Source organism: Oncorhynchus keta, chromosome 28, assembly GCF_023373465.1.
Source record: "Oncorhynchus keta strain PuntledgeMale-10-30-2019 chromosome 28, Oket_V2, whole genome shotgun sequence".
In the NCBI taxonomy this organism is placed as follows: domain Eukaryota; kingdom Metazoa; phylum Chordata; class Actinopteri; order Salmoniformes; family Salmonidae; genus Oncorhynchus; species Oncorhynchus keta.
Genome location: NC_068448.1, coordinates 35,357,691 through 35,385,421, shown reverse-complemented (window position 1 = coordinate 35,385,421; position 27,731 = coordinate 35,357,691). Strand labels below are relative to the sequence as shown.

At 45.5% G+C, this 27,731-nt stretch overlaps 1 protein-coding gene across 3 annotated transcripts; it reads left to right on the top strand.

Annotated features, from left to right (window-relative positions):
• LOC118361212 (mitochondrial carrier homolog 1-like) lies at positions 1 to 27,602 on the top strand. Of its 3 annotated transcripts, none has more exons than XM_035740955.2 (12): positions 9 to 1,402; positions 2,789 to 2,873; positions 2,959 to 3,065; positions 3,321 to 3,398; positions 3,845 to 3,902; positions 5,344 to 5,395; positions 6,745 to 6,804; positions 7,119 to 7,212; positions 9,022 to 9,069; positions 9,280 to 9,347; positions 24,681 to 24,756; positions 24,881 to 27,600. In XM_035740955.2, the coding sequence occupies exons 1-12, from the start codon at positions 1,241 to 1,243 to the stop codon at positions 24,953 to 24,955; spliced, it is 963 nt and encodes a 320-aa protein (XP_035596848.1). In that variant the 5' UTR covers positions 9 to 1,240; the 3' UTR covers positions 24,956 to 27,600. The 3 variants fall into 3 exon arrangements, with proteins under 3 accessions (XP_052338860.1, XP_035596848.1, XP_052338861.1); XM_052482901.1 differs by lacking the exon at positions 9 to 1,402 and adding an exon at positions 1,409 to 2,232 and having other exon boundaries at positions 24,881 to 27,602; XM_052482900.1 differs by lacking the exons at positions 24,681 to 24,756; positions 24,881 to 27,600 and adding an exon at positions 13,040 to 13,136 and having other exon boundaries at positions 1 to 1,402.
• Positions 27,603 to 27,731: the final 129 nt, after the last annotated feature.

Here is a 27,731-nt window from a genome sequence, read left to right as displayed (position 1 = left end):
TCAATTGGCTTGTTGACATTTACACTTTTGTTTAGTGTAGCTATATTCCCTATATCTCCCATAACCATTCATGTGGAACATGGAGAATTTATCATGGTCTGGGATTTAATGTACTAATCATTTGGTGTTATGTGTTTGAAACTTAGTACTAGGGTAAGGCCATACAAACTTGCTTATCAGATTTTTTTTTTTTTTTTTAATAAGTGACGTGAGGGAGCAAGTAAAATAGAGAAATACAAGTGGACCACCTTGTTAAAATACTATATCGACCTAAGGGACCTTAATACTATAGCGAACTTATACCTAGTGACCACGTCAACAGATCTGAGCCTTTTCATGTAATGGTTAAAGTTGGGAAATGACAGTCACATGGATCATGGTTTGAGTCCCAGGCGCTGAGGCACAGTTCATTTTTCATCCTCTGAGAGTACGTTTGTTCTGTATTTCTTTATTGAAAGCTTGATGGCATTATTTGCTATAATCTTTAAACTGTTCAGATGTGTATTTTATTTTTGAGAAATGTGAGAGGCATCTGTTAAACAGTTAATTCAATTTGTTATACAAGAGTAGCCGATCATATGTTTTCAAAGAAACACTGGATTTAATAACCAAGATAGGAGGAAAACACTTAAAAATAGATCCTATTTAATTGGCAGTTTAAAAACCTTGACATTCCTCCTTCCAGAAATGCAGAAATAGTCCTACAGTTTTTCCAAGGTGCAGGACTTCAACGGTTTTTAATTATATATTGATCTATTTTTCCATAAGTCAGATCACAACAAATGGTAGGAACGCTCAACTGCATTCTCTTATATCGAGGTGGAGTTAAGTTTTGATAACTAACTGGTCGTGGTATTTGCTAGCGCCAAAATTGATTTTTTCTTTTAAATCTTATTATAAGGTTAGGTTAAGGTAGATAGGGTTAGCAGTGTGGTTAGGTAAAAAAAAAACTGATTTTATGACTTGATGGCGGTGCCAGCTGCTGTCCAGTCTGCAGCGCTTCCTCATGAGTCATCGCAATAAATGCCAACCTGCGTATTGCACTGTCAATTGTCTTTGACAAACACTGCCATCTGCTGGATAGAAAAGTGCATGCAGCTTATTCCCTCTCCACATGGATGAAAAGTAGTCCCACCTCCTGTGTTTTGGTGCGCCGAGGAATCACGTGACATGTCTATATTCTTGTTTTGCTCATCTCATTTCCTACACAGTCTCCGAAATTCTCAATACCGCCGTAAAAATGGTGACACCGGAGAACTTGTCCGGCGAGACAGGCGCTCAAAGGGAGCCCAAATTTGACCGGGATGCGTCCACGACGGCCGTGGACACAGCAATCGTGCTTCTCGGAGCCGGGGTGACAGCGATCACACACCCGCTGCTGTACGTCAAACTGCTAATTCAGGTAGATAGCTAAACCTGCAAACTCAATTTATCTAACTAAATCCACATACTTCGTTTGAGTTATGAATTATTTAGCTAGCAAGCGCGAAAGCTATCACTTTGAAGTGCCACCTCATTGGGACGTTTGAGTTTGCTTGACGCCGGTGTTGTCCCGAAAATCCTCTCCCCCTTCTACGACTTGCTTGCTAGTTGAGATTTCTGCTCTTCACTCCGTTGTCAGCTTAGCATACATTTCACTGATCTTAGTAGCAGAAAGCATTTGTCAGCAGTTTTTGGTTTGGCTATTTGTTTGTGGCGTTTCTAACTTGTATGTCGCCCTGAGCGACAGCTTTTAGCTGCCGTGTATACACAAAATAAAATGAAAAAGCGAAAAAGCTATGCTAAAATACCCTGCCTGGCGACCTGCCCTCTTTTCATAACTGTACTTGTCAAGATGCCACCCTTTCTTCTAACTGCAAGTGCATGCCAAGGTCCTAACACTACAACTAGCTATACAAACAAACATATAAACCCAACAATTGCAAAGATTTTACTGAGCTACAGTTCATATAAGGAAATCAGTCAATTGAAATCAATTCATTAAGCCCTAATCCATGGATTTCACATACCGTAGAAAAAAATTGGGGCGTGGATCAGAAATCTAGTCATTATCTGGTGTGACCACAATTTGCCTCATGCAGCGTGACACATCTCATTTGCATAGAATTGATCAGGCTGTTGATTGTGGAATGTTGTCCCAATCCTCTTCAATGGCTGTGAAGTTGCTGGATAGTGGTGGAAACTGGAACACGCTGTCATAAACATAGATCCAGAGCATCCCAAACATGTCTGGTGAGTATGCAGGCCATGGAAGAACTGGAACATTTTCAACTTCCAGGAATTGTGTCCAGATTCTTGCAACATGGGGCTGTGCATTATCATGCTGAAACATGAGGTGATGGCGGCAGATGAATGGCATGACAATGGGCCTCAGGATCTCGTCACGATATCTCTGTGCATTGAAATTGTCATTGATAAAATGCTATTTTGTTTTTTGGTCTGTAGTTTATGCCTGTTTATGCCATAATCCCACCGCCACCATGGGGCACTCTGTTTACAATGTTGACATGAGCAAAATGCTCACCCACACAATGCCATACATATGGTATCTGGTTGTGAAGCCAGTTGGACGTACTGCCCCCCCCAAAAAAATACACCCTTGCCTTTCGTGAACTAACACTTGCACTTTACTTTTTCCCTTCTTACTAGCACTGACTTTGCTGATGTACTTACTATGACTGAGATACTGTATGTGGTTGTCCCACCAACCTATCTTAAGATGAATGCACTAACTGTAAGTCACTCTGGATAAGAGCGTCTGCTAAAAATGACTCGAATGTAAATGTAGATTGGACATGAGCCCCTCACCCCAACTGTCGGAACCACCATGTTTGGGAGGAAAGTGTTGTACCTCCCTGGATTCTTCTCCTATGGTGAGTGGGTCTTAATGGCTTATCATCCTAATTCCTCACCCTGAATGGGAAAGGAGAGGTGACGGGAATGTCTATCTGTCCACAGCACAGCACATCATAAGGGTGGATGGAAAGAGGGGACTCTTCCGAGGTCTGTCCCCTCGTATTATGTCCAGTGCCATCTCTACCATGGTCCGGAGTAAAGTCAAACAGGTGAAGGAATCCTAGACCCAGAGGAGAGGTAGTTCATACTCAGTAGTAACATATTACAACTGCTCTCAATCGGTCTTTGAAATGCGCCACAAAAGCTTATAATCCAACCAATCATTGGCGCTTGCTAACGTACAGTCAGAGTATCCTTATCAAATGAGAGAGACAGATGTAATTAAATAATACCTTTGTGACAGAATGCTGGAAGTACTTAATTTATGTAGTTATTGAAGGCCTGACATATTTTTTTCTCTCCAGACCATTCCAGCAGAGGAGGTAGAGAATGTATCTGACAGAGATGACTTGAACACCTCCATCAGGAAAGTGGTCAAAGAGGTGAGAGGTCAAAGTGCGATAGGGCACATAAAATGAATGTATCAAATGTCAGGTGGGTCTATGTAAAGCCATTTGAGTTTAGTAAATTGTGAGGAATAGTTTTGTGAATCATTCTTTTGTGAATCATATCATTCTCCCTTTCCTAAACATTCTTTAAGTATTATGATTACGATAACTGTGTGTGTATATATTCCTATTTAAATAAACTCATAAATAAAATAACATGAATGGCCAGCATACCTGTAACAAGTAATTAACAAATCCACTCTTACGTTTTAGTTGATAAAGTATAACATTATGTTGAGAAATTCTTAATTTGCTGGTCTTATCTTTGTGTTTGCACGAGCTTCCAGTATAGCCTACATTGGTGATTTCTGAACGGATTAGATGTAGCAGTTTTGCATAACTATGCCCGCTGCACTGTTTGATTTCCTCTTTCTCTCAAGACCTCACATGAGATGGTCATCCAGTGCCTGTCCAGGATAGCCACTCATCCCTTCCATGGTAAGTCCTAAGGCTATTGCTGTTTTTGTCTGTTTATTTTCTCTGTTTGCAAGGAGTTCATAGCTTTGTATTTTAGTGGACACTGCAGATTGGCCTTGTTTATTTGTTAGCTCTAAGGTTTAGTTTCCTTGTGATGTTCTGCAGATCCAGTCACTAGTGAAAGCCTACACACCCCTTGCAAAGTCTTCACATTTTCTGCCTTAAAATTTGATCTAAAAAGGAATATATTTGTTTTTTTCCTCCTACCGATCTACACAACTTACTCCACATTTTCAAAGTGAAAGAAAAATGTCTAACTTTTGAATTTGATAATAATAATTTTAAAAAATGTGTATATATATTTGTCTTGATTGTGTATCTCTTCACACCCAGAGTTAACACTTTGTGGAAGCACCTTTGGCAGACATTACAGCTGTGAATAAGATTTTACCAACTTTGCACAACTCTTGCACAGCTCATGAGTAAATTTGTTTGGGAATCATTGATGGACAGCAATATTCAAATATTGTCTCTGATTTTCAAGCAAATTTAAGTAATGATTGATACTGGACCACTCAATACCTCTTGGAGAGCCTTTCTAGTGTGTCTTTGGCATTAACATTTGTGTAACTGTCTAGCTGAAAAATTAAACTATTGTAGGTTAGGTTTTCAGAAGATTGAAGTGGGTTTTCCTCTAATCTTTTACCTGGGCTTTGCTCCTTTTATATTTATTTTGATCCTGATAAACTCCCAAGTCCATGCAGGTGACAAGAATACCCATAACTTGATGCTACCATCACAATATTTTAAAATACAAAGGATCAACAACATTGCATTCACGCCACATTACTGGCCTGTATGACAAAGTGAAAAGATGAAAGCCTGTGTTAAAGAAATACACTCCAAATCATCCATGCAGTTTTTTTTATTGTATTTATTTTTTATTTAACCTTTACTCAACAAGACCGTTAAAGCCAGAGTCAGTAAGTCTCAATTACATCATTTGTGATTATGAAACATCAAACTTTAGGGGCGACAAAACAAACCCAGGCAAGACGTCATAACGTGCTCTATCTGAGAGTTCTCAAGAGGCCGCTGGGCCAGCTACCCTTTGATCGGTCAGTATCAGACAACTGGTGTTCTCGTTTGCTTGTAGCCCACAAAAGTTGTATTTTTCAGCGGGACAATTACACAAATATTAATGTCAAAGACACACCAGAATGGCTTTCCAATAGGTGTTGAGTGTTCCTGAATGGTCCAGTCCACCCCCAAAACCAAATTTACTGAGCTTGAGCAATTTTTACAAAAACAATGGATATACTGTACACTACAGGTCAAAATCAAATGTTTTTTTGTTTAATTTTAAGGCAGCAAATGGGAAGACTGTGTAAGGGGTGTGTAGACTTTCACTAGGCACTGTAACAATGTTTGCTTCCCTGATGTTCAGTTGTCCTGTTTTTAGTGATCTCAGTGCGCTGCATGGCCCAGTTTGTGGGGAGAGAGATCAAGTACAGGTAAGGTGTGACACATGCAGCATACCTCAGATTTTGTATGCAAATTTACAAAAAGAGTAGTTGACTCATACAGGGAGGAGGTGAGGGCTCTGGGATTGTGGTGCCTGGAAAACAGCCTCTCACTCAAAGTCAACAAAACAAAGGAGATGATCGTGGACTTCAGGAAACAGCAGAGGGTGCACTCCCCCTATCTACATCGGCGGGACCGCGCTGGACAAGGTGGAAAGCTTCAAGTTCCTTGGGGTACACATCACTGACAAACTGAAATGGACCACCCACACAGACAGTGTGGTGAAGAAGGCACATCAGAGCCTCTTCAACTTCAGGAGGCTAAAGAAATTGGGCTTGTCACCTAAAACCCTCAAACTTTTACAGATGCACAATTGAAAGCATCCTGTCGGGCTGTATCACCGCCTGGTACGGCAACTGCACCAACCGCAAGGCTCTCCAGAGGGTGGTGCGGTCTGCCCAATGCATTACCAGGGGCAAACTACCCGCCCTGCAGGACACCTACAGCACCCGATGTCACAGGAAGGCCAAACAGATCAAAGACATCAACCATCCGAGCCACTGCATCTAACATCCAGAAGGCAAGGTGCATCAAAGCTGGGACCGAGAGACTTAAAAAGAGCATCTATCTCAAGGCATCAGACTGTTAAACAGCCATCACTAGCACATTAGAGGCTGCTGCCTATAGGCATAGACTAGAAATCACTTGCCACTTCAAGGAATGGAACACTAGTCACTTTAATAATGTTTACATATCTGGCATTACTCATCTCATATGTATATACTGTATTCTATACTATTCTACGGTATCTCATTCACTTAATGTTTACGTATCTTGCATTACTCATCTCATATGTATATATTGTTTTCTATACTATTCTACTGTATCTTAGTCCGTTCCGCTCTGACATTGCTTGTCCATATGTATATAGTCTTAATTCATTCCTACTAGCTGTGTGTATTGCGTATATGTAGTATAATTTTTTGGGGGAGATATTACTGCACTGTCAGAGCTTGAAGTACAAGAATTTCACTACACCCGCAATAACATCTGGTAATCACCTGTATGTGACCAATAAAATGTGAATTGATTTGACTTACCTGAATTCATCAAACATTTGGGAAGAATGTCATTACTGCAACTTAATGATTCTACTGACATGGTGCAATGCAGAATGTTGACTTATTATGCAAAAATGCTATATTAGAGGTCTACGTAGGTTGAAGTGGTAGAATTGATAGCTTAGTTGCATTAGAGGCACTCAGAAGTTTTAAACACGTACATTATTAACACTTGGCTGAAACTTCGTCTTTATTTCCTCTGGGATTGACTCTGGAAGGGGGTTGTTCAGCTGCATAGCCAACATCTTCAAGGAGGAGGGCGTTGGGGGATTCTTTGCGTAAGTCATGCTTTTTCATACCACTTCGTAAAGTAATTTAATTTCTTAGCAGTTAGACAAGTCGGAGAAGTGAGACACATTTACTCTTTGGAAATAACCATCATTCTCACTGACTACATGACCGCAATGTTTATATGGGTGTCCTAGTTTGTGTAGCACTATAGGTTGAAGGACAACATTATCCTTCATGTATACTACCTCAGCAAACCAAATTCAAATCATGGTGTGACTCAATATTACTGGTTCAAAAACCTTTGAAATGGTTTTGGCCTGTACTATATTTATGGCCTTGTCTATTATTGGTGTGTTTGCAGGGGGGTTGTGCCCCATGTCCTGGGTGAGGTCATCTTCCTGTGGTGTTGTAACCTCCTGGCCCACTTCATCAACACCTACGCAGTGGACAACAATGTAAGCACAGTACAGACACATCTAAGCACTGGTCTAAGATCAGCTGTCACTAAAATAACCTCGGTTGTAAACCCCTGTGAGAAATTGTTGAAATTGTAGATACTTGACGAGGCCATAAGGGTAGGAAGAATACAATAACCTACTTGTCTTGTTACCCACTCTTGAATAACATGAAGAGAATTCTTAAAAAATATTCTACTTCATCCTTTGTCCAGTAACGGACATGAGTTTCCATCCGATGCAATCAGGGGTTGGAACCAAATGTGTTTTATAAGCTTTTTATTCTGAACAGAAACGTTTGTTTTTTCCGTTCCACTTTTCGACCAACAAAATACAGTTCTGAACAGGTTCGAACCAAAGAAAAGTACTGGTTTATATCATTCCTTTCTGTAGCTCTTTAACCTGTGAAGTCAACAGTTTTTAGCTCATTAAATTCCTTCACCATTCAGTGTGGATAGAGCAGGCAAACTAGTTGTTTACATGCGTGATGGACAGACAAGTGTAGCATATGGCTCAAGATGCGACTGAAATTTTTGCAGGTGGTGAGAGATGGTTGATGAGGAGGCTTGACATGTTGTTATGCCATGCATTATCGGAATTAGGTCCACAGAATTATACCTAGGAGGAGCGGCTTCAATTAAGTAACTTTTATTGTAACTTGCTACTCAAGCTTGCAAGCTAGCTAAAAAGCTTGTGTGTATGCACAGTGGCACCAGAATTAAAAACCCGTCCTACCTTTTTGTAGTTAATAAATCCAACTTGAAACTTTAATCCATTCATCTCAAACTAATAAAAAAAAATCTACCTCCCTATCTTCTGAATCACACTCGTAACGTCAGTATAGTAGCCTATGCTTCGGATGTGGGAGGGACCGGTAGCCTAAACACGCGCCCACACACACAGGCGAAGATTTTCAACTGGCACTGGAATATGTTTCTGAGTGACAGAATAAGGGCTTTGCATAGGCGCTTTGTGTTTTTTTGTGGCACTATAAAAACATTTGTCTGAAACGTAAAACTTTCGTTCCGTTTCTATTCCTTAAAAAATGATGTTGTTTTGTTTTGGGTTCTGTTCCTGAATCGGTTCCATCCCCTGTCTGGATGCAATGTATTCTTTCTACTTTTTAATGATCTCAAATGGATAGGAATAGTCAAATATCATCATCATGCTATTCTTTTTAAAGTGAATGTGCACAGAGGGTGAGGGTCTAGGGTTCAAGGCCTTCCTTGAATCTGTCTGAGGCAGGGTCTGGTAATCCAGTGACAATGGGGTACAGAGTAGGGGTTGATACCTTTCAGTTGAACACTGGGCTGGAGGGTCTGATCAATCCAGCAATGACTGGGTAGCCAGTTGACATCTGGCCCGCTCAATACTGGTTCAAGATCTAATAGCTCAGGGCAGATGCCCCAGAGTCCTGGGATGATAGAAGAGATCATGACGTCATGTGTTGTAATACAGTATGTTCATGACGGAGCACAGTAGAAAACCAACATGATGAAGCTAAATTGGAACATTTTCTGTCCACAAAACACCCCTTGCAAAAGGTGACGACAAGAGTATGGAGTTTAGTATAGTATAGTAATAGTATGAACTCTAGTGAGTGTATCGCATGAAATACATTTTCACTGAGTTTAAATCCTCTTAAATAATCACAGCTTGCTCATGGACACCGTAAAATAAACAAGATACATTTTCACTAGAAATGTGAATAATACCGTATTTGTTTAGCATATTTCCGAGCCGTTTTGTGTGCAGAAAATGCCTAACACCATTATTTTCTAAATGCTTCCCGCTCACACCTTTTTGCAGTTCAGCCAAGCCCCAGCAGTGAGAAGCTACACTAAGTTTGTGATGGGGGTAAGTTCAGCTGCACAACCTCTGCATGTCATTGTACTATATTTTTATGAATGAACTGTGGCGGTGGGGCTATTTTGAGTATCTGTTTCCCTTGTTTATCACAGTTCTAAAAGCCTCCTTGTTTTACAATGCTAATCAGATGGTGTTGCACCTATGACAGTTGTGTTCACCTTGTTGTCCCATGTTTGATCGCCCTACCTCTGTCTTCAGATTGCAGTGAGTGTGTTGACATACCCATTTATGCTGGTGGCAGACCTGATGGCAGTCAACAACTGTGGGTAAGTGATTAGTAAGGCTGGGAATCACACCTCAGTTTTCCTGTCTGTTTTAAAAAAGTTTAAACGTTTTTAATTCAAGATGACCAGAGCACTCACAATACAGTGCAAAAACGTGCACGCTTCTCGTTGAAGAAAATAGAGCTTTGATTGTCTGCTTAAAATATTCTGTTGGTAGGTATAATGAAGATCAAAATGCTGCTGCTCTTGTTGAAAAGATTGGGCTGAAATGTTGATTTGGGGTGTTTATGGTCATCAAGATTAGTTGTAATGAAGCACAGTTGAGATCAAAATGATGCTCCTGTTGGGAAGTGCTTGTGATCTCATCGAAGAGAGAACTTTGTCTGGCTCTGTAAAGCCTCTTCTTCCTTTTGTTTAGTTTACTTAAGTGAATTCTCAATTTACTCTGTTTGACAGTCTGCTGTGTTAGACTTCTTTGCTATTCCCTTTGCCTTATTCCGCTCAGCAATTCATCATCTATCAATGGGGATTTGGCAGTTCTAACATTATGTTTCTTGATGGACGCAGTTTCATACATGATACAGACTAACAAATATTTTCTCACATCTTCAACATAGAAGTCATTGCAAAACCTCTTGTATGATTGCTTATATACAATTTTAGGCAGTCTTTGGAACGTTGTTTTTTCTAGATATGACTGTTTTGCTATGACCACTACATTGAATGGGTGTAGATACTGTTTTAGAACAGATTTCAGAAGCATTAGTAAAGATGTAATCAATACACGTGGGTGATTTTGTTCCTGTTCTGTTTGTAAATACCTTGATAGGTTGACTGATAACCTGAACCAGATTGCAGTCGTCGGTTACAGTTGAAAGCTTATTTTTGAGTGGGAAGCTTGATGACAACGAGTCAATATTTAGGTCACCCAGAAAATATACCTCTCTGTTGATATCACATAGTGCTTTCGGAGAGTATTCAGACCCCTTGACTTTTTCCACATTTTGATACATTACAGCCTTATTCTAAAATAGATTAAATAGTTTTTTTCCCCCCTCATCTACACTCAATACCACATAATGACAAAGCAAAAACAACTTTTTAGAAAACGCATTCAGACCATTTACTAAGTACTTTGAAGAACCTTTGGTAGCGATTACAGCCTCGAGTCTTCTTGAGTATGATGCTGTATTTGTACTTGGGGAGTTTCTTCCATTCTTCTCTGCAAATCCTCTCAAACTCTGTCCGAAGCGCTTCTGCACAGCTATTTTCAGGTCTCTCCATAGATGTTCAAGTCTGCGTTCTGGCTGGGCCACTCAAGGACACTTCATAGACTTGTCCCGAAGTCACTCCAGCATTGTCTTGGCTGTGTTTAGGGTCGTTGTCCTGAGCGCTCTGGAGTAGGTTTACATCTAGGATCTTCTGCTCTGTTAATCTTTCCCTCGACCCTGACTAGTCTCCCAGTCTCTGCTGCTGAAAAACATCCCCATGGCATGATGCTGCCACCAACATGCTTCACCATAGGGATGGTGCCAGGTTTCCTCCAGACGTGATGCTAGGTTTTCAGGCCAAAGAGTTCACTCTTGGTTTCATCAGACCAGACTATCTTGTTTCCAGCTCTAGGAAGAGTCTCGGTGGTTCCAAACTTCTTCCATTTAAGAATAATGGAGAACACTGTGTTCTTGGGGACCTTCAATGCTGCAGACATTTTTTTGTACCCTTCACCAGATCTGTGCCTCGAAGCAATCCTGTCTCAGACCTCTAAGGACAATTCCTTCAACCTCATGCCTTGGTTTTTGCTCTGACATGCACTGTCAACTGTGGGACCTTGTATACCTTTCCAAATCATGTCCAATCAATTGAATTGACCACAGATGACTCCAATCAAGTTGTAAAAACATCTCAAGGATGATCAATGGAAACAGGATGCACCTGAGATCAATTTCGAGTCTCAAAGCAAAGGGTCTGAATACCTATGTAAATAAGGGGTTTGTGTTTTTTAAACTTTAAACCTGTTTTAACTTTGTCCCTATGGGGTATTGTGTGTAGATTGATGAGGCTGTAACGTAACAAAATGTGGAAAAAGTCAAGGAATCTGAATACTTTCCTAATGCACTGTACATTATCCAACATTTCACACATATAGTCCAAATCCTAACTTTTATTGCTCTGTGGTCTATAGCAATTTCCTACGAGAATAAGCTTTAGGTCAGGCAGATTAACCTGTAGCATATTACTTCGACATAATCTGACACGAGATCCTCTCTGTCTAACAGGAGTAAGACTCTGGACATGCATAGCAACACCTCCTATATTTGCATTTCTATCTTTCCTATATATTCTATAACCATATATAGCTACTAGTGCATAATCAAAGGAATTATCTAAGTGTGTTTCACAGATGGTCAGGATATGAATGTTTTCTGATGTTAGTAGGTTGTCAATTTCATGAGCCTTTGTTTCTCACAAGCTGACCACCATCGCTCGCAAGTTGATTTTGTTCACCCACACCAGAAGCGATCAGGACACGTAGGTTGAAATATCAAAACAAACTCTGAACCAATTATATTAATTTGGGGACAGGTCAAAAAACATTAAACATTTATGGCTATTTAGTTAGCTAGCTTGCTGTTGCTAGCTAATTTGTCCTGGTATATAATAGGGCAGGGCGGTGTACTGTATTTTATGATATACCAGTATTGATACAGGGCCCGGTTTGGGTTTTTACTTTATTAATTTTTATAGTTTGCTACTTGAGTGATCTCTCTCCACTCTTTCTCTCCGTGCCACTTTCCAACAGACATAGCCACGCCCCCTATCACTCAAGATGCGCATTTGATGTTCCTCACAAGACACTTGCGTTCAGTCTTCATGGTCAATGCAGCACATGCAACAATGTTGATGACAACAATGCCTTTATCACTATGCTTCTAAATCCACTAGCGTTCTATAATTACACTAATAGTTTGTGTTTCTTACATCAGCAAACAGCTAGTTTCTTTTCTTAGCAAGTTGCCCTAAATCTTGATGCTAATTGTTAACCGCTAATGCTAATAGCTAGCGAGCTAATACATGTACTGAGTAAGAGCAAACGTAGCAAGCTAATACAGCCTGATAATACCAGTGATGGTGTAGACCTAAATCAGCATGTTGTTTGTGCAACTGTATCTTCTAAATCAAGGAGAAATATGCAAAGTAAGAATATGTTAGCTACATGAAGTAGCTAAGAGAGAACATGCAACGTAGCCAAAGCTTATAGGGTTCACTAGGAAACACTTATCAACACTTTAGTTCCTACCATGTCACAATAACTCCTCCCTGGCATTTCAATTCCTTGTCATCTCAAACAACACTGTATTCAAAGTGCCCACTATTATATTCTAACTATAGAATTAGAATAGTCTCTCTATTTCCATGATTCCAACAGTTTTGCTCTAATTCACAAGTGAAATCGCAATTGCAACCTTTGGTTAAAAATAAATCGTAGATTATTTGCCCATATCGTACAGCCCTTACATGGCAGTGTGGAAATTATCTCAATTGAGCAGTGGTGTAAAGTACTTAAAGTATTTGTACTTAAAGTACTACTTAAGTAATTTTTTTTTGGTATCTTTACTATTTTTATTTTTGACAACTTTTACTTTACTGCATTCCTAAAAGAAATACTGTACTTTTTACTCAATACATTTTCCCTGACACCTAAAAGTAATCGTTACATTTTGAATGCTTAGCAGGACAGGAAAATGGTCCAAATCACGCACTTGTCAAGAGAACATCCCTGGTCATCTACTGCCTCTGATCTGGAGGACTCACTGAACACAAATGCTTGTAAATTATCTCTGAGTGTTGGGAGTGTGCTCCTGGCTATCTGTAAATTGAAAAAAAAACAAGAAAATGGTGCCGTCTGTTTGGCTTAATATAAGGAATTAGAAATGATTTTTAAACTTTTGATACTTAAATACTTTCACGTTTACTTGAGTCATTTTCTGTGAACATATCTTTATTTTTACTGAAGTATGACAACTGGGTACTTTTTCTACCACTGCAATTGACTGTAGGATCACTCACTACTCATAAAGCAAATGTAGAACTTTTATTATTCAAAAACTAAAAATGCCATCATACCGTTATTTTTTATTTAAATACAGTGATATAATATTTTGGCCATATCGTCCAGCGCTAGTATATAAACATTGGGTTGTTATTTTACCTGACATGCACAAGGTCCTCTACTCCGACATGTAATCCAAAGATAAAACTGTAAACCTAATTTGTTTCTCGTCATCTCTCCTCCTTCCTCCTTCCTTCTTTTTCTTCTTTGGACTTTATTTGGCGGGTTGGCAACCAACGTGACAGCATTACCAGAGCCGACCAGAGTGTGGACCTATGTTCATCTTTCAGTCACCCTCAAACTGGATGGACATCAGAAATAGAGGAAGGACTAAAAACAAACAAAATAGAACTATTGTAAAATAGATTGTCTGTAAAATGTGTATAAGATGTTTAAACTGAAGGTAGCCTAAGTGTTTATTAGTTTACTCCTCTCTAGAATTCAGAAAATATTCTGCATACGGAGATCTGATTCTCCATGCTGATGTGCGGTGGTTGAGTCGCGGCAAGGTGCTCCAGCATTTTCTTGATTTGGTGCCTGAGATTATAGATTTTCTGGAATCAAGGAACGAGGAGTATGAACAGCTGTCAGAGGACTCATGATTGCTTGACTTGGGGTTCCTTAAAGATTTAACAGCAAAACTGAACCAGCTCAACTGTGAGCTGAAAGGGAAATACCAAAACACCCACATGATTAGCGCAGTGAATGTATTCAAGGTCAAGCTGGGTTTGTGGACCTCCCAGCTAAGGAATTGGAGGCTGACACACTTCCCAAACCTTGAAAATGTGTCACAAAACATTGAAGACAAAAACGCCTTTCATCCTGAACAATTTTATGCCGATCTGAACAAGCTGGCATCAGAATTCGACTGGCGATTTCAGGAGGTAAACCAGATGGAGAAAGTTGTTGCTTTTATTTCAATCCCTTTCCTTTCATTGACATTGAAGAGCTGTCAGCTAAAATGCAGGGGTTTGCTTTACCAACGGGAGCTGACATGGAGATACTTGATTTACAAAGTGACATTGAGTTGAAAGCTAGATGGAGAGACAAGGACTTGTGAGTAGAGCGAAGTATTCACTCGTTTCATTCTGCATTCTTAAGGTGGAGATCTTCTTTGGATCCACGTACCTCTGTAAGATGGCCTTTTCAGAGATGAAAATCATCAAGTCCAAATACTGCACCTGCCTTACTACTGCACATCTAACAGATTCCATTAGATTAGCCGTCTCAGACTATGAGCCGGATTACAAAACGTTTGCAGGAAGTGTGGAGTCACAGCCATCACATTGACTGAATGAGTATTGTACATTGTTTTTCAGTGTAAATATTGAGCTCATAACTGACGGAGAGATTGTTACTGTGGGGCCTCACTTTCATATGTAGTCTATATTGAGCCTGTCAGAACGGATTTAATGTTCTTGGAACAGAGATTCGGGACTGGTGCATTACTTTCCTGTGTATAGTGCATTTTGAGCCTGTCATTGAACAGTTAAAGTGTTGTAACATAGACAGAGACCTATTCTTACTATTAAATTTAAATGTTTTAAACATTTTATATAAATAGTGAAAATAACAGGTCTTAGTATTGGCCCCTATAGAACACCTTTATGACCTGAGTCCTATCACTAAGATAATTGTGAAACCATGACAGGGTGTTAGAGCCCAGGCCAATCGAGGACAACTTGTTCAATAAAAAAGCATGATCAACGGTATCAAACGCATTTGACAGGTCCACAAACAAGGCAGCACAATTCATTTTAGCGTCTAAACCATTGACAATATCGTTAACAACTAATGTGGTTACTGTGCCCTGGCCTAAACACATATGTATTTATATTCAAAATACCATGCTCAGATAAAGTTTAGTTGCTTATTTACCAAAGATTCAATAATCTTAGCTAGATATGGAAGCCTGGAGATGGGATGATAAAATATCAAGATCGCCACTATCCCCACCCTTATGTAGTGGCAGCACATATGTTGTTTTCCATACTTTAGGAATATTTCCTGATAACATTGTTAGATTTACGATATGGGTTACTGAGCCAGCAATAAGGGGGGCTGCACACTTGGGATTACCGGGCTCCAATTGGTCAGACCCTGTGGTGTTCCTGGTATCAGTAGCAAGTAAGCCATCAATTACTTATTTTTCTGTGAACTGCCAAAATGCAACTAACATCTTCGGAGTCAATCTGTAAAATTTCAGAATCAGCATTTAGGTCTAGACGCTATTTCAAAAAGATAGCCTGATTTTTAAAAATGGCAGAGTTGCAAAGAAAAAGCCATATCTCAGACTGGCCAATAAAAAGAAAAGATTAAGATGGGCAAAAGATAAGACACTGGACAGAGGAACTCTGCCTTGAAGGCCAGCATCCCGGAGTCGCCTCTTCACTGTTGACTTTGAGACTGGTGTTTTGCGGGTACTATTTAATGAAGCTGCCAGTTGAGGACTTGTGAGGCGTCTGTTTCTCAAACTAGAGACTCTAATGTACTTGTCCTCTTGCTCAGTAAACTTCTTCACAACAGTATCTCGGACCTGCCTGGTGTGTTCCTTGTTCTTCATGATGCTCTCTGCGCTTTTAACGGACCTCTGAGACTATCACAGTGCAGGTGCATTTATACGGAGACTTCATTACAGACAAGTGGATTGTATTTATCATCATTAGTCATTTAGGTCAACATTAGATAATTCAGAGATCCTCACTGAACTTCTGGAGAGAGTTTGCTGCACTGAAAGGGGCTGAATAATTTTGCACGCCCAATTTTTCAGTTTTTGATTTGTTAAAAAAGTTTGAAATATCCAATAAATGTCGTTCCACTTCATGATTGTGTCCCACTTGTTGTTGATTCTTCACAAAAAAATAGAGTTTTATATCTTTGTTTGAAGCCTGAAATGTGGCAAACGGTCGCAAAGTTCAAGGGGGCCGAATACTTTCGCAAGGCACTGTAGGAGAAAAGATTTGGCATGGGTCCCCAGATCCTCAAAAGGTTCTACAGCTGCACCATCGAGAGCATCCTGACCGGTTGCTTCACCGCCTGGTATGGCAACTGCTCGGCATCTGACCGTAAGGCGCTACAGAGGGTAGTGCGAATGGCCCAGTACATTACTGGGGACATAAAATTATCAGAGACTCCAGTCACCCAAGTTATAGACTGTTTTCTCTGCTACCGCATGGCAAGCGGTACCGGAGCGCCAAGTCTAGGACCAAAAGGCTCCTCAACAGCTTCTACCCTGTTGCGGATGGGTCAACTTAGCTGTGGTTTGTCACTTCTAAGCCTTAGATTTCAGTTAGCTGGTTTGTCACCTAACTTGAGGTCTCCCGAACGAAACCCATATTCACCTTTGTGTATCCGAACAATACCTATTTCTATTGCGTGGAATCTTGGAGCGAAGCACATTTAAGAACAACTCAGTTACACCTAACCTATCTGGTTCTTTATATCTCAGTGTTGATACCTTTTCCTTTTTAGATATTTAGTTAAACTTATCCCTTTATGGTAGTCTTCTCTCCCCTTTCTATAAGCCTAGGGTACTTCTCACCCTATGAGCGTCCTCTTTCGTCCTTCGTCGATAGCCTATATACTTAGTCCAACTATTCTTGTACGAAATAATTATCTCCCAGTTTATTTCTTTTTAGACCAATTCCTTCTTGATTCCCCAATGGAACCTTTTTGTTTTTTTGTCATTTATTCAAGCGTTATTCAATCAATGACATCAGTTGAGCAACAAAGCTTGTCAAGCAAGTGCCCTTTTAACATCAACCACAGTTTTACAGAGTAATTCCTAAATTGTGTCTATCCGTGCATTTTTTAATATTTACCAGAAGTCAGTCGATCCTGAGGAGGGTAGATACTGTGCCCGGAGTTGATCTGGACAGGAATTTAGAATTTGGTTATGTTCCAAAGTTTGGAACTCTATCGCTTACACTGGACGACACTCAGTACATCTTTTGTACAGCTTTCGCTGTAGACTCATATTCAGTCGACTGGCTAGAACCGTGTATTTTTGTAGTTAACTACATCACTTTCCAGTGGATTAGTGACCGGTAGACACGTTTATCCTAACAGGTTGTAGGTATGGTACTTTGAATAGTATAGTCAGGAAAGGACTAAGGTACTTCAACGAGCGTATAAGTATAAAACAAACTACGGTTTCCAATTGGTAACAGTGGTAGTTTTAAACAAGACAAGTAGTCTATGAGTTCAGAAGTCTAGGTTATGACCCTGTTCTCTCCTTTTAGCACAGTGTATATACCCTTTCTCAGTAGTTAGACCTTGAGTACTCAGCTCTTTGTGGTCACTACTTAGGCAACTCTAACTCCCTCATCAGAGTCATCCACACTTCCTCTTCGTTAGATTGTTGTGTTTCTAACAGAGGCGTCACTAACGGAAGCGGTTTCACCAAAGCCATTTTTGGTGCTATTGCGTCAACCCCCAAGCCATAAGACTGCTGAACAATTCATAAAATCGTTACCGGACAATTTACATTGACCCCCACCCCCCCTCTCTTTTGTACACTGCTGCTTCTCGTTGTTTATTATCTATGCATAGTCACTTCACCCCTACCTACATGTACAAATTACCTCAACTAACCTATATCCCCGCACACTGACGCAGTACCGGTGCCCCCTGTATATTGCCTCGTTATTGTGTTACTTTTTATTTTAATGTTCTTGGTAAATATTTTCTTAACCAACAGTGCACTTCAAGAAGAGTTAAGGGCTTGTAAGTAAGCATTTCACAGTAAAGTCTACACTTGTATTCGGTGCATGTGACAAATTAAGTTTGATTTGATTTTAAGTTTAGTCACAATTTCTGAGCAGCCTGAATAGTTTGCCACCTTTTTTGCATCATTTATTTTAACCATACGATTTTTCAATTCATCATCGATCCAAGGGGCTCTAACCGTGCTCACAGTTAGTTTCTTAACAGGTGCACACTTGTCAAGAAATTGGCAAGAATAATTTTACAAATACTCTCAGGTGCTGCATCTGGATTCTCCTCCTTATACACATCAGACCAACATAAATGTTTTACACCTTCAACAAAAGATTCCTGAGAGAACATTTTGTATGATCTCTTAAAAACTTTGTTACTTTGGCTTTCCTTGTTATTGCTACACTGTTGTGGTCACCACAGCCAATGGGGAGTGATATTGCTTTGTAGCAAAGCTCTGCAGCATTTGTGAAAATATGGATATCACAGAACCAACACTATTGGTATACACTGTAGTTGGTTGAGTGATAACCTGTCATGTTACATTCATTAGTCACAGTAAAAAGGTTTCCTCCTGAGAGGTCCCCAAGAAAATACATTTCTCTGTTCGCATCAGAGACCGTATCTAACATCACACACACATTCACCAGATTTTGACAGTTTGCACTTGGTGGCCTATAGCAGCACCCTAAAAGAAGATGCTTCAGATGAGGCAGGTGAACCTGCAGTACACAGCCCTTCTACTTCATTTGTCATGAGATCCTCTGAGCTTAAACAGGAATGTCTCTGAATATATACAGCAGCCCCTCCCCTGTTGACATTCCTGTCTTTTCTTTAGATGTTATCCTTGTATTCCTACTGCTGTATCATCAAAGGTGCAGTCTAAATGAGTCTCAGAAATGGCTGATATATATCTGAAATGAGCAAATTTCTAATCATGAACTTTGTTTCTGAAGCTACATATATTTATCTGAGAGAATGTAGAACCTTTCCTGGGTAGCTTATCTAAAACTGAACCTGTAATAATATTATAGGTTGTGTTTCTAATTCTATTTCTGAGGGGGTATGAGGTGCTCTCCTGTCGGCATGGGGCGGTAGTGGCGGGAGGGTATGGGGTGCTCTCCTGTCGGCATGGGGCGGTAGTGGTGGGGGGGTATGAGGTGCTCTCCTGTCGGCACGGGGCGGTAGTGGCGGGGGGGTACGAGGTGCTCTCCTGTCGGCACGGGGCGGTAGTGGCGCTCTCCTGTCGGCACGGGGCGGTAGTGGCGGGGGGGTATGGGGTGCTCTCCTGTCGGCACGGGGCGGTAGTGGCGGGGGGGTATGGGGTGCTCTCCTGTCGGCACGGGGCGGTAGTGGCGGGGGTATGGGGTGCTCTCCTGTCGGCACGGGGCGGTAGTGGCGGGGGGGTATGGGGTGCTCTCCTGTCGGCACGGGGCGGTAGTGGCGCTCTCCTGTCGGCACGGGGCGGTAGTGGCGGGGGGGTATGGGGTGCTCTCCTGTCGGCACGGGGCGGTAGTGGCGGGGGGTATGGGGTGCTCTCCTGTCGGCACGGGGCGCTCTCCTGTCGGCACGGGGCGGTAGTGGCGGGGGGGTACGAGGTGCTCTCCTGTCGGCACTGGGCGGTAGTGGCGGGGGGTACGAGGTGCTCTCCTGTCGGCACGGGGCGGTAGTGGCGGGGGGTACGGGGTGCTCTCCTGTCGGCACGGGGCGGTAGTGTCGGGAGGGTGTGGGTGCTCTCCTGTCGGCACGGGCGCTCTCCTGTCGGCACGGGGCGGTAGTGGCGGGGGTAAGGGGTGCTCTCCTGTCGGCAAGGGGCGGTAGTGGCGGGGGGGGTACGAGGTGCTCTCCTGTCGGCACGGGGCGGTAGTGGCGGGGGGGGGTACGAGGTGCTCTCCTGTCGGCACGGGGCGGTAGTGGCGGGGGGGTGCGAGGTGCTCTCCAGTCGGCACGGGGCGGTAGTGGCGGGGGGGGTACGAGGTGCTCTCCTGTCGGCACGGGGCGGTAGTGGCGGGGGGGTACGAGGTGCTCTCCTGTTGGCACGGGGCGGTAGTGGCGGGGGGGTACGGGGTGCTCTCCTGTCGGCACGGGGCGGTAGTGGCGGGGGGGTACGGGGTGCTCTCCTGTCGGCACGGGGCGGTAGTGGCGGGGGGGGTATGGGGTGCTCTCCTGTCTGCACAGGGCGGTAGTGGCGGGGGGGGTACGGGGTGCTCTCCTGTCGGCACGGGGCGGTAGTGGCGGGGGGGTATGGGGTGCTCTCCTCTCTGCACAGGGCGGTAGTGGCGTGGGGGTATGGGGTGCTCTCCTGTCGGCACGGGGCGGTAGTGGCGGGGGTATGGGGTGCTCTCCTGTCGGCACGGGGCGCTCTCCTGTCGGCACGGGGCGGTAGTGGCGGGGGGTACGAGGTGCTCTCCTGTCGGCACGGGGCGGTAGTGGCGGGGGGGTACGAGGTGCTCTCCTGTCGGCACGGGGCGGTAGTGGCGGGCGGGTACGAGGTGCTCTCCTGTCGGCACGGGGCGGTAGTGGCGGGGGGGTACGGGTGCTCTCCTGTCGGCACGGGGCGGTAGTGGCGGGGGGGTACAGGGTGCTCTCCTGTCGGCACGGGGCGGTAGTGGCGGGGGTATGGGGTGCTCTCCTGTCGGCACAGGGCGGTAGTGGCGTGGGGGTATGGGGTGCTCTCCTGTCGGCACGGGGCGGTAGTGGCGGGGGTATGGGGTGCTCTCCTGTCGGCACGGGGCGCTCTCCTGTCGGCACGGGGCGGTAGTGGCGGGGGGTATGGGGTGCTCTCCTGTCGGCAAGGGGCGGTAGTGGCGGGGGGTACGAGGTGCTCTCCTGTCGGCACGGGGCGGTAGTGGCGGGGGGTATGGGGTGCTCTCCTGTCGGCAAGGGGCGGTAGTGGCGGGGGGTACGGGGTGCTCTCCTGTCGGCACGGGGGGGTACGAGGTGCTCTCCTGTCGGCACGGGGCGGTAGTGGCGGGGGGTACGAGGTGCTCTCCTGTCGGCACGGGGCGGTAGTGGCGGGGGGGTACGAGGTGCTCTCCTGTCGGCACGGGGCGGTAGTGGCGGGGGGGTACGGGTGCTCTCCTGTCGGCACGGGGCGGTAGTGGCGGGGGGGTACGGGTGCTCTCCTGTCGGCACGGGGCGGTAGTGGCGGGGGTATGGGGTGCTCTCCTGTCGGCACGGGGCGCTCTCCTGTCGGCACGGGGCGGTAGTGGCGGGGGGTACGAGGTGCTCTCCTGTCGGCACGGGGCGGTAGTGGCGGGGGGTACGAGGTGCTCTCCTGTCGGCACGGGCGCTCTCCTGTCGGCACGGGGCGGTAGTGGCGGGGGGGTACGAGGTGCTCTCCTGTCGGCACGGGGCGGTAGTGGCGGGGGGGGTACGGGGTGCTCTCCTGTCGGCACGGGGCGGTAGTGGCGGGGGGGCACGGGGTGCTCTCCTGTCGGCACGGGGCGGTAGTGGCGGGGGTATGGGGTGCTCTCCTGTCGGCACGGGCGCTCTCCTGTCGGCACGGGGCGGTAGTGGCGGGGGGTACGAGGTGCTCTCCTGTCGGCACGGGGCGGTAGTGGCGGGGGTACGAGGTGCTCTCCTGTCGGCACGGGGCGCTCTCCTGTCGGCACGGGGCGGTAGTGGCGGGGGGGGTACGAGGTGCTCTCCTGTCGGCACGGGGCGGTAGTGGCGGGGGGTACGAGGTGCTCTCCTGTCGGCACGGGGCGGTAGTGGCGGGCGGGTACGAGGTGCTCTCCTGTCGGCACGGGGCGGTAGTGGCGGGGGTACGGGGTGCTCTCCTGTCGGCACGGGGCGGTAGTGGCGGGGGGGGGCAGGGTGCTCTCCTGTCGGCACGGGGCGGTAGTGGCGGGGGTATGGGGTGCTCTCCTGTCGGCACAGGGCGGTAGTGGCGTGGGGGTATGGGGTGCTCTCCTGTCGGCACGGGGCGGTAGTGGCGGGGGGTATGGGGTGCTCTCCTGTCGGCACGGGGCGCTCTCCTGTCGGCACGGGGCGGTAGTGGCGGGGGTATGGGGTGCTCTCCTGTCGGCACGGGGCGGTAGTGGCGGGGGGGTACGAGGTGCTCTCCTGTCGGCACGGGGCGGGAGTGGCGGGGGTATGGGGTGCTCTCCTGTCGGCAAGGGGCGGTAGTGGCGGGGGGTACGGGGTGCTCTCCTGTCGGCACGGGGGGTACGAGGTGCTCTCCTGTCGGCACGGGGCGGTAGTGGCGGGGGGGTACGAGGTGCTCTCCTGTCGGCACGGGACGGTAGTGGCGGGGGGTACGAGGTGCTCTCCTGTCGGCACGGGGCGGTAGTGGCGGGGGGGTACGGGGTGCTCTCCTGTCGGCACGGGGCGGTAGTGGCGGGAGGGTACGGGGTGCTCTCCTGTCGGCACGGGGCGGTAGTGGCGGGGGGGTAAGGGGTGCTCTCCTGTCGGCACAGGGCGGTAGTGGCGTGGGGGTATGGGGTGCTCTCCTGTCGGCACGGGGCTGTAGTGGCGGGGGGGGGGGTGCTCTCCTGTCGGCACGGGGCGCTCTCCTGTCGGCACGGGGCGGTAGTGGCGGGCGGGTACGAGGTGCTCTCCTGTCGGCACGGGGCGGTAGTGGCGGGGGGGTACGGGGTGCTCTCCTGTCGGCACGGGGCGGTAGTGGCGGGGGGGTGCTCTCCTGTCGGCACGGGGCAGTAGTGGCGGGGGGTATTGGGTGCTCTCCTGTCGGCACGGGGCGGTAGTGGCGGGGGTATGGGGTGCTCTCCTGTCGGCAAGGGGCGGTAGTGGCGGGGGGGTACGGGGTGCTCTCCTGTCGGCACGGGGCGGTAGTGGCGGGGGGGTATGGGGTGCTCTCCTGTCGGCACGGGGCGGTAGTGGCGGGGGGGTATGGGGTGCTCTCCTGTCGGCACGGGGCGGTAGTGGCGGGGGGGTATGGGGTGCTCTCCTGTCGGCACGGGGCGGTAGTGGCGGTGGGGTATGGGGTGCTCTCCTGTCGGCACGGGGCGGTAGTGGTGTGGGGGTATGGGGTGCTCTCCTGTCGGCACGGGGCGGTAGTGGCGGGGGGGTATGGGGTGCTCTCCTGTCGGCACGGGGCGGTAGTGGCGGGGGGTATGGGGTGCTCTCCTGTCGGCACGGGGCGGTAGTGGCGGGGGGGGCTATGGGGTGCTCTCCTGTCGGCACGGGGTGGTAGTGGCGGGGGGTATGGGGTGTCTCCTGTCGGCATGAGGGGTAGTGGCGGGGGGTAGAGGTGCTCTCCTGTCGGCATGGGGCGGTATTGGGGGGGTACGGGGTGCTCTCCTGTCGGCACGGGGCGGTAGTGGCGGGGGTATGGGGTGCTCTCCTGTCGGCACGGGGCGGTAGTGGCGGGGGGGTATGGGGTGCTCTCCTGTCGGCACGGGGCGGTAGTGGCGGGGGGTATGGGGTGCTCTCCTGTCGGCACGGGGCGGTAGTGGCGGGGGCTATGGGGTGCTCTCCTGTCGGCACGGGGTGGTAGTGGCGGGGGGGTATGGGGTGCTCTCCTGTCGGCATGAGGGGTAGTGGCGGGGGGGCACGAGGTGCTCTCCTGTCGGCATGGGGCGGTATTGGCGGGGGGTACGGGGTGCTCTCCTGTCGGCACGGGGCGGTAGTGGCGGGGGGGGTATGGGGTGCTCTCCTGTCGGCACGGGGCGGTAGTGGCGGGGGTACGGGTGCTCTCCTGTCGGCACGGGGCGGTAGTGGCGGGGGTATGGGGTGCTCTCCTGTCGGCACGGGGCGGTAGTGGCGGGGGGGTATGGGGTGCTCTCCTGTCGGCACGGGGCGGTAGTGGCGTGGGGGTATGGGGTGCTCTCCTGTCGGCACGGGGTGGTAGTGGCGGGGGTATGGGGTGCTCTCCTGTCGGCATGAGGGGTAGTGGTGTGAGGGGCTGCTGTCATGTAAGCTTGGGAGGTAATGGGGTGTGGCGGTGCTGTCATGTCAGCATGAGGGGTAGTGAGTGAGGGCCAATGGAGTGGGGGGTTTCTGGCCTCTCTGGCCGAGTTAGTGTCTGGGTTTTATCATATAGTTGATTGGTTGGGGTTGGTAAAACTAAACCATTGCTAGAGTGGATATATTTAGCTGAACATTTTTTTAAATGCAGGCAATAAGAATAATAAATTGATTAGTTATCACTGTTCAATTCCCAACTGTCTGTGTACAACATCTGTCACAAAGTGTCATAGTATTATTTGCTGGAGGACAAGATTACTGTACATCATTTGTTATTACATAGGTAATTATTCAATTCCGTTTGTAAGGGTTGCAAGCATACCCGAGTCAGTGATCTCTCACTGAAGCAAGCCCAGCTTCATTAAGTCAAGAGCACAACAACAGTAGAAAGTACCACTGATTATGCCCTTGTTATGGTCCGTTTTCTGTACTTAACTGTACTATAGCTGGTGCCAGTTGAAAATAGTAATAATGTTGTATCTGTCTCAACTTTCATATGAAGTCAATACACAGATTTGATGGGATATGGTTTCTATTGATTTGTTTGACGTCCATTAGATCAATTCTTTAGCTTATGGGTTCAGCTTTTAATGGATCTCTGCCTTGTGTGTTCACAGCTTAGTGGCTGGTGTTCCCCCTAACTCTCCCATCTTCAAGTCCTGGGTGCGCTGTTGGGCTCACCTGAGCCATGAGGTACAGTCCACTTGTGTGGAGCAAATGGAACCCACTGATACTGGTTGTATTTGTGTGTGAGTATATTTTTGTTTTCTCTGGTAGCGCACATCTGAAATCTGTCTTTTTGTGCCTCACCCACCAGGGCCATCTCTTCCGAGGATCCAGCTTCTTCTTCCGCCGCGTACCTGTGAAAGCGATGGCCTTAACTGAGGAGTGATGTCATCAACCGCCGCACAACCTGTGCCACTGTTCTCCCTCCTAACTGGTACCTCAGTGAGACCAACGTACAGCCCACCAAGTCAAACCTTCCCCTCACCTTAAACACCCTGGTGGGTACAGCAGGAGCAGCAAGATATCAATGGGCTTGGTGATCTAGTGATCTTTTTTTTTTGCTGAATCAAAGTTACTTACAAAAGAAGTTGTTTTGTTAATTTGGTTTTTAATCTTAAGCATTAGTGTAGCCACTCAAAAGTAAGAGGTTGGAGAATTCATGTGAGCAAAATCAAAATTCTATCCAATAGATGTCCTCTTGGTTGAATGCTGAGAGTATAATCTCCTTTTACTATCCCAGCCTAAAGTTGCACAATTATTTTTTATTTTTTAAATTCAAATCTATCACTTCATTTAGCCATTTATTTATTTTTATATACAGTTTAATTAAGTTCTATGTAAGCTTTGGAATTGGATAGGTGATAACGTCATCTATTGAAATATACCAAATGTTTATTTTTCAAATGATCTTCTTCCCAGAAGCATGATAAGTGTGCTTGCATTCAAAGGGGATCCTTTGTCTCCTATCAGAGGTGCTTTAACCAAGAATTATACCTATTCAGAAACATCATAAACCCACGATAACTGGAGTACTCTCCTTTCAACCATAAGATTAATTAGACAACTGGTTTCTCGCAAATTCTTACAAATTGCAGCTCTAGTGTTCGCCTGCCATGAGGAGTATGAAACGGGAGGAATTCAGAGGGCAACCAGTGGTTTTCAGGGATGTCTAAAAACGTATCCTGCCATGAGGAGTATGAAACGGGAGGAATTCAGAGGGCAACCAGTGGTTTTCAGGGATGTCTAAAAACTTATCCTGCCATGAGGAGTATGAAACGGGAGGAATTCAGAGGGCAACCAGTGGTTTTCAGGGATGTCTAAAAACGTATCCTGCCATGAGGAGTATGAAACGGGAGGAATTCAGAGGGCAACCAGTGGTTTTCAGGGATGTCTAAAAACTTATCCTGCCATGAGGAGTATGAAACGGGAGGAATTCAGAGGGCAACCAGTGGTTTTCAGTGATGTCTAAAAACGTAGCCTGCCATCCAAAAAAGGTTTTCTCTGTGGCCATATTGACAACTGTCCTTAATGTATAATATATCAAATAAGTGATATATCTAACTGGTGCAACATTATGGGTATGTTTGTGTTACCAATGACAAAGAAATGCTAAATTATGTGATGACAATGGCTGAGCATATTATGCATATTACGATACGTTTTGCAGTCAGGCTAAGGGTGTGTGCCTGATCTTTGAACCAACCATTTCTGTTTGTTCCTTTTTGACTGCAAGTGAAGATCCCAATTAACCTGATAGTTTAGTTAACCACTTGTAGTAGCATATAAATAAAAGGAATCACCTTACCTCCTCGTTAACATTATCATATTGTGTCTCCCCCTGCCCCCATGATCAGTGTTAACCACAAAATGATCTTGACCGTGTTTTTGTCCTTATTCCAGATTTTTTTTTTGCAATGGATTGCTCTAATCATGTCTACTTGAAATAATGTGTGGGAAAAAGCTTGCAGAAGAGACCTGCTTTGCCAAGTGTGTGAGTGGGTTTATGATGTGTGCATCTTTATACCATGTAATTGAGAATATGATGTCCAGTGCTGTAATCTGTCTGTATGTTTTTTTTCTTCTCAAAATGTCATGAGCATTCACTCTCGTTTGTGTGTGTGTGTTCCAGTCAAACATTCCCTGTAAACTGTGATCTCCGAAAGAGGGAGAAGCAATGGCGAGGCAGTTGCTTTGCGACCTTGCATTTCCGATGTCTATTTCCCTGAAATAATATGAAACCTGGCATTCTTGTCTATTCTACAGTATCTGTGTTTGTTTTAACCTATCGTTTGATCTGGTTTTATATTTAAAAAAAAAAAAAGAAATTACATGGATGATGTGATGGTCTTTACAAGTAGTCATTTCTCTGTGAACAACTGGGCAGACACACACACACATTTTTGTGCCAGGCAGCAGCTTGAATGAGAGGGTCAAAGAGTGGTAATTTCCTGTTAATGTATTAGCTGGGACAGACACATACTTTTTGTTCCCTGCATAGTTAATCATTCATCAGCTTTTCATTAAACCCATTTGTAATATAAAATCTATCTGACCAGTTAAAATCCATTGTGCATGCCAGGAGTTGTTCTACATGTCCAGTCTGCACAAAGCAGTCTTTCTTTTACCCAGTGGGTCACAGCGGTGACCTGTCTTGCCATGAATGATGTTCAAAACCCCAAAAGAACTGGTTGTCCCTGTTGGTGAAATAACATAAACAAGGCACTCACCTTGCAACTAATCTAAAAAGGTTGTTTGTTTCTGATCCTAGCACACAAAAAAAGTAAAATGAGCATGTTAAACTTACAATTTATAGCCAGACCAACAGAGCTCTTGCAAGGATTTAATAGAAGATGGATTGAAAAGAAGAGTTTTAGACCGTTCAAGACCCCCTGGGCAACATGTTAGCAACCTGCCAGACTGTTGGCCTAATGATGACATTAAGGTGAAATCTCTGGGCAGCTCCATCTCTAGGATTTTGTATATTTTACACGAGTAACAACTATAATATATAGTTGATACGTGCTATATATCATTTAACAATGTGTTTATCCAAGCAGATATCCAAAATTCGTATATGTATACATTTGAAAGGGTAGAGGCACTATACTTTGTTGTTACACTGAAGTTATTAAATTGTTTATAATTAGTTTATTCCTGAATTA

Bases quoted from the DNA above. Each gene is read 5' to 3' on its own strand.
- LOC118361212 (XM_035740955.2), top strand. From the start codon at position 1,241: ATGGTGACACCGGAGAACTTGTCCGGCGAGACAGGCGCTCAAAGGGAG. The intron at 2,874-2,958 runs GTGAGTGGGTCT...ATCTGTCCACAG, and splicing joins CCCTGGATTCTTCTCCTATG to CACAGCACATCATAAGGGTG. The intron at 9,348-24,680 runs GTAAGTGATTAG...GTGTGTTCACAG, and splicing joins ATGGCAGTCAACAACTGTGG to CTTAGTGGCTGGTGTTCCCC.